Source organism: Micropterus salmoides, unplaced genomic scaffold, assembly GCF_014851395.1.
Source record: "Micropterus salmoides isolate LMB-PRFRI ecotype aquatic unplaced genomic scaffold, ASM1485139v1 Ms_hic_scaffold_13, whole genome shotgun sequence".
Lineage (NCBI taxonomy): Eukaryota > Metazoa > Chordata > Actinopteri > Centrarchiformes > Centrarchidae > Micropterus > Micropterus salmoides.
This window is the reverse complement of record NW_024040374.1, coordinates 8786056-8798821: the sequence shown is the minus strand read 5'-3', so window position 1 is coordinate 8798821 and position 12766 is coordinate 8786056. Positions and strand designations below refer to the sequence as shown.

The 12766-nt window shown below is 42.3% G+C and overlaps 1 protein-coding gene across 17 annotated transcripts in view; it reads left to right on the top strand.

Moving 5' to 3' along the window:
- Window positions 1-12766, top strand: part of sgip1a (SH3GL interacting endocytic adaptor 1a) — a 67369-nt gene that overhangs the window by 46236 nt on the left and 8367 nt on the right. For 12 of the 17 annotated variants that reach the window (XM_038715341.1, XM_038715339.1, XM_038715337.1 and 9 more), the window contains 8 exons: window positions 853-933; window positions 1582-1656; window positions 1879-2637; window positions 5034-5155; window positions 5494-5647; window positions 6788-6847; window positions 9720-9779; window positions 10860-10971. In XM_038715341.1, coding sequence (XP_038571269.1) covers window positions 853-933; window positions 1582-1656; window positions 1879-2637; window positions 5034-5155; window positions 5494-5647; window positions 6788-6847; window positions 9720-9779; window positions 10860-10971 — 1423 coding nt within the window. The remainder of the gene's footprint in view (window positions 1-852; window positions 934-1581; window positions 1657-1878; window positions 2638-5033; window positions 5156-5493; window positions 5648-6787; window positions 6848-9719; window positions 9780-10859; window positions 10972-12766) is intronic. The other 5 variants (XM_038715347.1, XM_038715346.1, XM_038715343.1 and 2 more) reach the window with 4 other exon arrangements.

Below are 12766 nucleotides of genomic sequence, written 5' to 3'. Positions count from 1 at the left end.
ATTGGCACGAGGAGGTCATGTTCATGTGTGCAGTGCAGCTTGTTAATATGCAGATTCTGCTGTCACACGCTCTCATCCAGTGCAGTAGGATTTAGTGGAGGCTATAGGAGAGCTCTTAGCTGTTACGCAACTGCCATGTCAGGGATAACTCACATCAACTAGACACAAAATTTCATACTTTATACATTAATTCAAACAAATAAAACTATGAGCTATGTGCATGACATTGGCAAATGGTAACTTTTTATGTGATATGGATCAAGTATGTCATCATCATATATGTAATTTGACACTCTGAGATCAGGTGCAGGTGCTGAAGACAGACAATACATCCAGGTTCTAATATTTTGCCCACTATATATATTACTGGTAATATATATTGTACATTATACACTAAGCTGCCAGTGTATTGGGTACACGTAGCTAAAACCAGTGCTGTCTATATCCTGCAGTAAATCTGTTTTAGAGATGTTTAATTCAACTTTATGGTACATATGGAGGATGAGCTTTGTTTGGTGCTGTTGAACTGTATTGCATCATCTTGAGACGTGTTTCTGTTATGTTGCCCAACTAAATAATAGAAAAACCTGTATAATATAATTCAACAACACAACAAACCGCTGACTAAAAATTAGTTGAATAAACACCCCTAGGCGTTCTAGTGTTACAGCAGATTTTGCCACTGAGGCTTGAAATCTGTTTCCTCTATTTAAATATTTTATTGATGTGCTGATCTGTGTTGTTTACCCTCTTACACCTAATACTTTTTAAGCCCCAAAGAATCAGAAACCATTGCGTGTTTTGGTTCTAATACCCTTGATATGGCCTGTTCTGTCCCCCTGCTGAACTTAGTGGGTCTGGGTGAGTCCGATGTGTGGGGGACTCCTCTTTCAGAGCCTGAATCCTCTTTGACAAGATCCTTCCCTACAGGAAGTAAGTTCTATAATTCCCTGCATATCATGTCGCATATTGTTGCTCTTCTCCCTAGAATGACTGCACAGCTCCATCAGCTCACCTCATTAACCACTCCCCATCATCCGACTAACAAACGGACCTGCACTCTGACCTGATCAAACAACTGTGTGGCAATGACATTTTGCTTCTCTTTTCAAACAGCCAGCTTTAACCTGTTTCATTTCATCAGCCATTTCACAACCGAATGATTCAGTGTTGGTTGTAGTTTGTTACATGGCATACCTGTATGCCATACTGCACCAATCCCTCCTCCCTCGCTGCCTTCTTGCATTTGGCATGGTAATGACTGAATTTACTGTGCTGCATGGTCAATGATTTGTTGGATGATCCCGTCTCCTCAAGTTGTTGTGGTTGTCTTTGGCAGGTGTCATAATACCTGTCATGGATGGATCCAAACTTTCAAAGCTTTTGTGACAAGATTGTGTGTTATAGGCTATACCATGAAACAATAGTATTTTATTTGGCATTGTATAGCCCACCATAAGTTGCAGTGACGTGAAAAGTCTTCAGCAATATAAATTACCACTGACAGCAATCATTGACAATAATCTCCTGGAGCTACCTGTTATAAGACTATTCATTGTTGCACTGATAATTTTATTGCAGCTCCACCTCCTCTTCCACCCAAGAATGTCCCGACCTCCCCCCCGTCGACTGGCTCTGCCTCTGTGGATGAAGCTGGTAAGAGGTCTTATCTATTTCTGCCTCCTGGTATATCACACTATCAACCCTCAGGTTAAACAAACCTTTACATTTCTCATCTCACCAGCTACTTAATCTCCAACTTTCTGCCTTAACTTTCTGTCTGTCTGTCCGTCATGTTTTATCTCTGTGTGTAAACACACTGAGCACCTCTGCAAACACAGACTTTGATTGGTCACTGTTTGTTTGTCTGTGTTTCAGAAGTGTCAACAGAAGCAGACAGTTCCACCAGGAAACCTTCAATAGCTGACTTAGACAACATTTTTGGACCAGAACAGGCCCCCCCTGTTGGTGAGGATACAGGTGACGTGTGGGTCTGCTTTAGTGAAGAGTCTGCTGGCCGGCCGCCTCTACCGGAGGAACCAGCACCTCCGCTACCAGCCTCCCCACCTCCACCTGAATCTCCTGCCCCACCCTTACCTACATCACCACCTCATCCAGAAGACCTTGCATCACCTCTCCCTACCTCCTCTCCCCAAAAAGAAGAACCTGTGCCCCCTCTACCAACCTCCCCACCTCCTTCAGAGCCTGCTGGCCCTCCTGTACCCTCAAGCCCTTCTACATCTGAGGACCAAAATCCTCTCACACACGCCACCTCGCCACCCCCTGCGCCACCAAAGGAGCTTGCGTGTCCTCCCACTTCCTCTCCCCCTCCTCTCGACTCACCCACCAGCGTCCCACCAGCCCCTGCTCCCAAAGCAAGAACCCCTCCAGCAGTGACTCCTCCTGCTGAGGAATCTGCACCACGCCCCGTCCCACCACCTCTTGTCTTGTCTGAAGAGGAGCAGTCCAAAACCACAGACTCCACCCTACCCAAAGAGGATGGAGGTGAATCTGTCACCTCACCCAACGATGCTAGCCAGGGGAGCAGGATAACGCCTCCCCCACCTCCTCCTCCCACATACCGGGCGGTGGTGTCGTCACCAGGTCCTACATCTGGAGCTGGTGGCACGAATAGCGGTGAGTAGTACATCAAACCAGTCAGGTGGTTAGTAATATCAATAGCAATAGTTTGTAGTTTGATTGGAGTTGAGAAGAGATTGTATTTCCAGCATTTCACCATCATCTCCATATTTCCTTTCAGCTGATTGCACCATCTCTGTTGTTAAACTCAACCTTGATTTGGCATTTTTATCTGTGGAAAAGAGGTCATATTTTGGCTTAGATGTACACCACCATTCTGCAGCAGAGTGGGTTATGTTAGCTGAGGCTATTGTTCGGACTGACTCATAGTTAAATGTCAGACTTCACTTTGGTAGAACATTTTAATTTTTATTGCACGTACTGTGAGTTAAGAGTTGAATTGAAGGAATTCTACCTTTTAAAGTTACTGTATGACCATTTCAGCTGTCCATGTTATGCAGAAAATCTTTTTCTGTCAGTGGTAAAATAACGTAAAATAGAAGGTTGTCTGTTCTTAATCCTCTATATAGGTGTTCATGATGAAAGTGGAAAAAACAATTTCAAGGACTGAAGTGAAACAATAATATTGAAACTTAATCTGTGCCTTTTTGTATAAAAAACTAATCTGTTTGCAAAACAGAAAGTGATGCTTAAGTATAGGCATCCCTTCTTTATAGTTGAATAATATAATCATAAATTGGATTGGATGGAAGAAATTATATTCCTACAGTGTTTCCCCTAGGATGGAGTTGTAGCAGTGGAGGTGAAGCAATTTTTTTTTTGCACGCGTAGTGCGTAGTATGTCTGAATATAAAACCCCAACACAACATATCTCAGCAGCATTGCTCTTCTGTGTATGAGCATGCAATGCACATTAGAATAGCTTAAAATATCAGTGTTTTCCCAGTTTTATATGAGCTATAGATGAATGTTTTGGTGGTGGTTGTAGTAGTCATGGTCAAGGGGGTGGGGGATTTGGGGGTCCTGCCCCAAGAAAATTTTACATTTTCCAATGAAAAATATGTCATTTCATGATGCTCTCCACAGTGATTTTACATTTATGGCACAGCATATTTTGGGCATCACCCCCTAAGCCTTAACGGCAGGAAAACCCTGTTAATATGACCTCAGAATCATTATAGATCCTTTTGTGTCTTTATTGACATTTATCTGTTAATCTGACATTATTATAAATAAAACATAGGCAACACAAGAAACCACCTCCCGTCTGAGGTGCATTTTATTTGCACATTCAAATTCAAAAAGAAACGTCTCCTCATTAGCTTAAAAGGACTAGTTTGCCTCACTAGTTTGCTTTACTAACCTCAGGTCCTCCAGTCACCACCGTCCTTTCTTTTCCTAACAACCACTTTTTCAGACTCATCTGAAACCTGAAAAATAATTTAGGATGAACCAGTCTGTACAGGACAGAGCTGTGGCTACACCAGTTTAGTCTAAGTTTGTACTTGATGTTCTCAACATTGGACAAGTAGGTAGTAATAAAATACAGCTACCAGTTACTCTGTAAATTGAGCTAATGTAACAGCAGCCAAAAGACGTAGCCTACTGTATAAGCTTTCCTGCTCAGATGCGCAGTCTGAAGGGGAGGGGAGATGTTAGCTAACTTAGCGCAAAGTGGCTTCACTTTTCCAGCAGTTGGGAAAACAACAGACTTTTCTTGGTCTTGAGAAGCTGACACGCTGTAACCGACACAGTACATTTATTGCCAGAATAGTGTGTGAGTGAAAATTAGTAGCCCATTGATTAACGTAATGGTCGTGGGAAATTTTAGTAGCTCCCGAATGCATATAGCACTGTCCTAAACAAAAAATCCAACATATGCTTGCCATTGTGTCTGAAAATGATTCTGTCCAACCTGGATCTATTCTGCATTTGTAACTGTTTCCAGCAAAGCGACACACCTCCTGCATACCCGCTTGGATCACTGAGTATCACTGCTCGTCATGTGAATAGATAGACAAGCGCTGTGCGACTATACACCCCATATGTAGTAACCATGGAAACGGCTTCTGCACACTATTGTATCCCTCCCAGTACAACTATATTTTAGCTTAAGTCATAACTGTACGTAATGTCACCTGATACATCCCGTCTTGCGCCGGTGCTATGTGAAAGTCCTCCTGTTTATGTCGTGATAACTGTTTAGAAGACAGCTTTATATGATCAGTCTCTTGTCCATTTTTTGCACTGCAGGTCACATAGAAAAAAGTTCAAGACCATTCAACTCTGGCAGCGGACAGGCGTGTGCATGAGAGGAGCACTACCGACTACTGTCAGATTGCTTGTGTCTCCCTACCTGCCCGCTCGCCTCTCACTGAAAATGAATTACGTGGCACATCAGTCAATCCCTGACTGAAAAGACCTTAAAGCATCTGAAAAGATCTGTAGAGTTTCATAACATAATCCCTATATGTTTCTGTTCTGCTCTGCAGGTTCCTCCTCTCCGGTGCGACCTGCCACTCCTTCGTCTGTTAACCCCACCCCACCACCACCTCCACCTCGACCCCCTTCACGGCCTAAACTTCCTCCAGGGAAACCCTCAATAGGAGATGCAGTAAGTCTTGCAGTATCATATTTTCACTTCTGATTGAGATGGTTGTGTTTTGGTATTTTGTCAGCTGTTTAAGCTTTAGTACCTATACAATATGGTCACTGCAGTCACAAAGCCTCTCAAAGCCAAACACTTGCTTATGGTTAAATGGTGAACTTAGACCAAAGGCTTCCAGGTTTAACAAAGTCCATAACAATCAGAGCTAAACTTAAATACTCAAAACAATGTTTGATGGTAAAATGTGTTTACCAAAAATATGGCAATGACATAAGATGCAAAAAAACTTCTATTTTCTTTCACTCTTATCTGTCTTTTTCCTACTGTGTTTTTATCTTTTTTAGAATCGTCCGTTCAGCCCGCCGGTCCACTCTGCCAGCCCTCCTCCCATCGCCCCATTGGCACGAGCCGAGAGCACCTCCTCCATCTCCTCCACCAACTCCCTGAGTGCCGCCACCACCCCCACCGTCGGTAAAGAGCTCTCCGTGTCCGTGTCAGGTGTGTGCTTCCTTACAGTGTGAGCTGTGCAGCCTTTCGCCCAACGGCTGTGGTCACAGGAGCTAGCCGAATATAAACGTCTATGTCTAATATTAAAAGTTCATTATTGATTTTATGCACCGACCATGTCCTTACTTGTGCTCCAAGTTTGTGTGGAGTGAGTGTTTCTTCATTTTTTACTTTTGTTTTTTCTGGAAATGGTTTCCTGGCAATGATAAATAAACCAGTAATATAGTGCCAAAGCCTGTTGTGGCATCTAATTACCATACATCACTCAAAGCCATGCATGTAAGCAGTTACTATCTCAAGACAGATTTGAACAAATACTTAAAACATGAATACAATCAATTGTATCTTGATTTCTATACATTTAAAATAAGAATGAATTACTACTGAAGATAATTTTGATACAATGGATTAATGAACTGCACGTAAATATTGTCTGGTTTAGATTGACACACACAAATTCATATTTACACTCACTCTCTCACACACACACATTATAAGTGGGAGGTGAGAATGTGAAGCAGGGTGCGCAAACATTCTTGGCAAACCTTCCTTTAATTAATTAATGGCACAACAACTGTTTATACTCCTTGATCTAACTTTAGAGTCGGTGTTGAAGGACCTTGCAGTGCAGAGTTAGTGGATAATAGCAAATCTCAGTAGACTGTAACATGGCTGAGTCATCGTAGTTTTAAAAAATACACATTCTGGGGGCAGCAGCAGTTACATAAAAACAGAATATAATCCCTGGTTGGAGGTTGCTTTTTTAAACAGATTGCGGAGACAAATAATAAGAGTCAGACTGTCACATGAAAAAATATTATTTGTGTGTTTATTCATTTTGACTTTGCTGATAGTCTAAAAAGCGGGTGGACTTGACAGTAACATGTAAAGGACACAGAGACCTTTTTAACAAAGAACCGCCCCTATTCAAGTTCCATTGCTGTTTGATTTTGACACTTTCATCTCATTCGTGTTTAAGATGGATCATTTTGTGTTTTTTTTTACCGTTTCATTTTTGTGTGCATGACAGTACTTGATTTTTAGTTTGAATTCTTTTTTCCTTTGTTTGATTTGCTTTGTTTTTGTTTTGCTGTTTGTCTGTCTCTTTTTTGTTGTCCTTTGGCTTGTCAGAAGACGATGCTTATGTAGACAAACTGCCCACCTTTGAGAGACACTTTGATTCATTTGCAGGTACAGTAACGATCCGCTCAGAGAGAGGAAAAGGGCACGGGTTGGGAAAGGGGTTGGAGGAGTGTTCAATCTGTTTGATGTTCTTTACCCAGAGTGCAATTGACATAGAAGGGTAAAGGCCGTCATTGAGTGTTTTTGTGCTTTCTCGATTAATGTCAGTCAAAAAGTGTAGGTATTGGGAAAGTGACACACTCTTTTGGGGTCTTTTTTTTGTTTCAGAAAGACTCAGCCTCATGTGAATCATTTCAAATTAAATATATCTCAAATTATGAGATATACCGGAAGACCATCTTTGTGTCATTATCCTAATACCTACTTATTTGACTAGTCTATTTTGGCTCATAGATGTAGGGACATACCACACATTCATTTTTTTCTTTTCAAACGTGGCAGCACTTCTCAGTGAAATCGTCATTTCTCTTCATTGTTTTGCTCTTGCCAACTCATACATTTTCCACACATTTCCCAAGCATTTAATAGATATGATGGCCCCTCTCTCTGTCGTATCTGCATATATTACTCTCTCATCCCCTCATTAATCCACAGAAACAAATCTGCCAGAAAAAATTAAAGCTGTGGTAACACAAAAAGCAGTATCTATTGCCTACTTTTTTTTTATTTTTTATGAAAAGTTTGAGTGTCTTCCCCTTTGCCCATCTGGCCGCTCGTGAGACTTTTCTCTCTGTTTTATGACTGCACCATTGGCTGTCTCGCCATGTCACCATGGCAACCTCCTGTCTCTTCTCTCTCTTAGTGACACATTCTGTATGTGTGCAGAGTGCAGTCAGTCCCAGATACCTTTACTCTCAGTCTGCACCACAAGAGTGTATTAGTGTTTGTGTGCTGTGTGTTCAGTGAGCATATCTGAAGAGCTCGTTATCTGTGGGCCCTTGAGATCCATATTGTCTGTCTTTTTCTTTCTTTCTCACATACATTCAAACACATACTCTCACAAATATCGTTAGGTCAGAGCTGCTGCTCACATAGTCGTTTGAAGTCTGGCATGAGAATTAGGCCGAATTAGACTTACAGCAGCAGCTGTTTGGTATTCATGCAATCCTCTCTCTACTGCTGGAGTAGCATGACACAGTCTCAAGTTCAACCAATCTCCACTGGCCTTAAAGTGTCTACTCCCACACTTGACCCCTGACGCCCACCTTTTGCACCTGTCACTCATGCACTCTCCAGCCATAGAAAAATACGGGCCCAAACACCTGCCCTTTTGTTCTCCCTTCATGAAGCACTGCGCTGCTCTCATCGTTCCATCACCTAACACTCAGTCCACTCACTTAACGACACACCTTAACTGGGACCCCAAAAGAAAAGTGTGGAATAGAACAAGCCTACTCTGCTCTGCCAGGATATTTGCCAAGTTTTTCTGTGTCAAACTGAAAAACTGACATGATTTTAATGCACACACATGACGTTGGAGAGCGTCATCTTTTCCCTGCATTTTTATTATTTTAGGAGATAGTGCCATATGTAAACACAATTCCCAGAAGTTGCATCCCAGTTTAGGGGCTGGCTCTTCCGAAATCTGAATCCATAGACCAAATACAGCATGATTGGCCAGAAAAGCTTGTCTCTTTTGAAAAGCTCCTCCAAATGCAGCTGAGAAATGAGCCCTTCTTTTGCCCAAAGTTTGAGGACAGAACCAGTGTGTTCTTTGTAGCCTGCAATATCCTGTAATCCACTCATTCCTAACCTTTTTCCTCCTTAAAAAAAGGTTTAACATGCCTCTGACAAGTGCAATCATTTTCCCTTCTCAAATGTTTTTGTTTAAATATTTGTGATATTTCTGAGAGGCTGTCTCTGCACACATGGAATGAGTCCCATCCACGAGGCCACCAGGATGCTTCGCTCAGTATGCCTTTCGCCAGCTGTCCATCCTCTTTTTTTGCATAAACACATAACATAAGTTAACTGAGCAGCATATTTCGCAGTTTAAAAATAGACTTGATACTGCACATATACGAACTTCCTGAAGTATATTTGTACTGCAATTTCTTGTTATTTACCTGATGACAGATACACCGCTACCACTAATCTGCAATAAGATAATATTGGCCAGCATATCAGTCCGGACAGCTGTTAACCGGGACTGTCTGAATGCGCTTAGTGAGGTCTTCTGGAGTACTCACATACATAGTCTGTGTCCTTTGGACTATCCAGCCCCTGAAATAGGGATGCAGCATCTCTGTGCACCATAGTCCCTCCTTGTCCCGTCTCTCTGGTCTTAGTCTCACGGCTGCCTCCTGCAGGGTGTGTTTATAGGTGCCATTGTGTTTCCATCCATTTAATAATTTGAAAAGTGGAGGCCTGGAGGAAAATGTGAGCACATTAAGCCAAAGAAAGACAAAAGCGGTATGAATAATCTGCCACTGATGAAGAAAGTTCTAAATTGCCATAATTGGAGCATCAGCTGGTATACAATTACTATTTTATTATGTTGCATTCTAGAGAAAACAGTAGATGCTGCCCCTGAAACTGGCAACCACTTTATGGTCTCTTCTGGTTGTCCTCCCTCAGACCTCCGCTCCTGCATTGCGCATCTTCCACATTGACTGTCCGCATACACCTGGCCTTCACTCCACCTGACTTTTGCCTTTCCTCACACACGCAAGCACGAACCAAAGAAAGAAAAACATGTTCTGTCTCGGTCCTCTGTCCCTCTTCGTCCCCTGGCCTCCACCTCCACGTTTCACCTCACTGTGACATGTGATAGACCTGCCATGTGAGACTCACGCTACTGTCCTTCTCTCCCTCCCCCCCTCACCCCTCCTCACCCACTTCCCTCCCTTTCATCCCTCTTCCTCCTCCTCCTCATCCTTTTCTCCTGACCCACCTTCCTCCACCCCTTGACCCCACACAGAGAATGACCAGCCATCCCTTGTATGGTTTGACAGAGGGAAGTTTTATTTAACCTTTGAAGGTAAGTTTTCTCTGCACCAGGGTAGCGTGCATACACACTCTTTTTGAGGCTCATTTGTGCAAGCTTCGCCCCTCCCCTGCCCCTTCTTTCCTTCCTCCCTCCCCTCTTTTCCTCTTCCTCCTTTGCAATCCCTTCATCACCCTAACCCACACCATGCTAACTCTTGGCTGACCCCCCTTACATGCAGTCAACTATGTAGCCTTGTCATTTCTTCATCTACCTTCTCTTCCTGACATTGGTCATTCTCATTTCATCTGCACTGACCACATTCTTCGTGTTCTTTACTAATCTCTTTATCGTCACTTTTGTCCTTTTGGTCCTTTGGTTCTTGGTTTAATCTTTAGACTGTCTGATCTTCTTTGATCTTGTCAGGATAATTCAGCTTCAACAGCATGTCTGGAATAAGCATGCACATCTCTTCTCAGTCTCTCTCTATGTCTGCCTCTTGTCTTTCCTTTCTCATCTTCCAGTGCTTATTCAATTACAAGCAGATGTCAGTGTGTAACGTACTGTGTAAAAATCCAAGCATTTGAGGGACGTATACCGGACGTAATTGTGTTTAATTCTGCTATTTCACAGTCAAAGAGCAGAGAGAAATGGGTATCCTCTATGCACATAATCTGCTGTTTTCATGCCACCTTACTAACACCAATATTTCCTCCCATTTCAAATAGTTTCATCACATTAGTTTGCACACTTCGTGTTGTTTCATGTGTTGTTCCTCATTTCATTCACACACTATTGGTTAGGAAGAGTGTAGTTTCCTGGTTTGGGAGTTGGAACATGTGTCTATTCTTAATCTATTGACCTTTGTTGGCTGTTTTTTATACTGGGTTGAAGCTATTGTACTATTGATGTGAAACTGAGATCAGGTTCACATCAACTGAAAAAGATTGTGAAGATGATTTGATGATTTTCATGTTGCCAAGACTTTGGCTATCACAACTAGAAAAGCACAGTAAATGGCTACAATTCAGTTTAGTGGATTTTTAGTTGTGGGCATCGGTTGAGTGTTTCTTTCCTTATTCTGACTATTTTAATGTGAGCATGTGCATCTGTATGCGTGTTTGTTACCCCCAGGCTGCTCCAGAGGGCCCAGTCCTCTCACCATGGGGGCTCAGGACACTCTCCCTGTGGCCGCCGCATTCACAGAGACGGTCAATGCCTTCTTTAAAGGAGCTGACCCCAGCAAGTAGGTCAACAAAAAGCTTCGTACATTCTAAGGGCCCGTGTCCACCAAAGCATCTATTTTCAATTCAGTGCAATGGGTGCGCTGCGTTTTTACTACCTGGTTTGAAAAAGATTGTGAAGATGATTTGATGATTTTCATGTTGCCAAGACTTTGGCTATCACAACTAGAAAACCATAGTAAATGGCTACAATTCAGTTTAGTGGATTTTTAGTTGTGGACATCGGTTGAGTGTTTCTTTCCTTATTCTGACTATTTTAATGTGAGCATGTGCATCTGTATGCGTGTTTGTTACCCCCAGGCTGCTTTTTACCACCTGGTAAAAACGCCAGCAGCCTGATGAGGCGCTGAGCGTTTTTTTCCGGTCGCCGGGAGTTAAAAAATGTTCAACTTTGGGAAAAACGCTGCGCTCGTCACTGTCACTTTTTAGCCAGCCGTCCAATCACAGTGCAAACACCGCACCGAGCACATCCGATCTTGAACGAAACGATGTGTGTACTCGCCGAGGTGCGTCCTCGCCCGCAAAATCTCATGAACCCACGTACGGACAGTCTGTGCTCATGTTTCAGCCTTCTCTTCATGCAGAGTAAGGGCCAGAGCAGATTGGCGTACAAACTTTGGGGTGACATTTTTACATTCACTCAAATTAAGTAGCTACCCTACTTTCAGCACATCGCCTCCACGGAAATTATGTATCATAGCAACCACAGCCTCTCGGGAAAAAAACACTGCGCCTCCAAAATGCACCCTAGCGCTCCCGGCTAGGCGTTTTCAGAACAGCAGGTGGCGTTTTCAGCTGGCAAAAAACGCTTTGGTGGAGACTGGTGGGGCCGCCAAGAGTTGAAAAATGTTCAACTCTGGGAAAAACGCTGCGCTCGTCACTGTCACTTTTTACCCAGCCGTCCAATCACAGTGCAGGAGGGGCGGGGCAAACACCTCACCGAGCACATCTGATCTTGAACGAAACGATGTGCCTACTCGCAGAGGAAAAATCGCTCAGTGCCTCCTCACGCTCCTGGCGTTTTTACCAGCTAGTAAAAACGCTGCGCTCCATTGGAATGAAAAGAAAAAAAGACGCTGGCGTCAGAAAAAAACACTTTGGTGGACATGGGCTCTAGGCTGGTCACAATACAAGGTCACAACACCGCCTAGCGTTAACTAGTTAGCCAGCTAGGTAGGTAGTATGTGCAGCCTGGTTAATAATGAATAACTAGATAGTTGATTCAGAATTCCTGTAACATTGTTATAGGTGCTAACTAGCTAATTCTAGCATGTGATTGGTTTAACCATGAAATGACAGTGACAACACCAGTCCTAAAAAGTAACATGAAATACATGTTTTATTTGGGTAACTGTGATTGTAAAATAAAAACAGACTTTTGAAAATATGTAAAATATAAAAATTAATTCCTGTAAAACCTTAGAAGAATGAAATATTTTTATAATAATGAGTTGAGTTTTAATCATTTCTTAAATAATTTAAAAATGTAAAGTTTCATTATATATTTTCTTATATAGTTATTATTTACTTCACAATGATTTAATATTTAAAATATTTTATAGCCCTATAGATTTCTCCTGGAGCAACAGATGGAGCTTGCTCACTTATCATGTAGAGGGAAGAAGTATTGTTAACAATCTACAAATTATTAATGTTGTCAAAACATTCACTATATGTTTATACACTAGTTACAGAGGCTTCACAGGAGAAGCAATACATTAGTTGTTAACAAATGCATTGACTTAAAAATGTCCTTACATTTGTTTACAACTACATTATAGTGTGTTAAAAATGCAT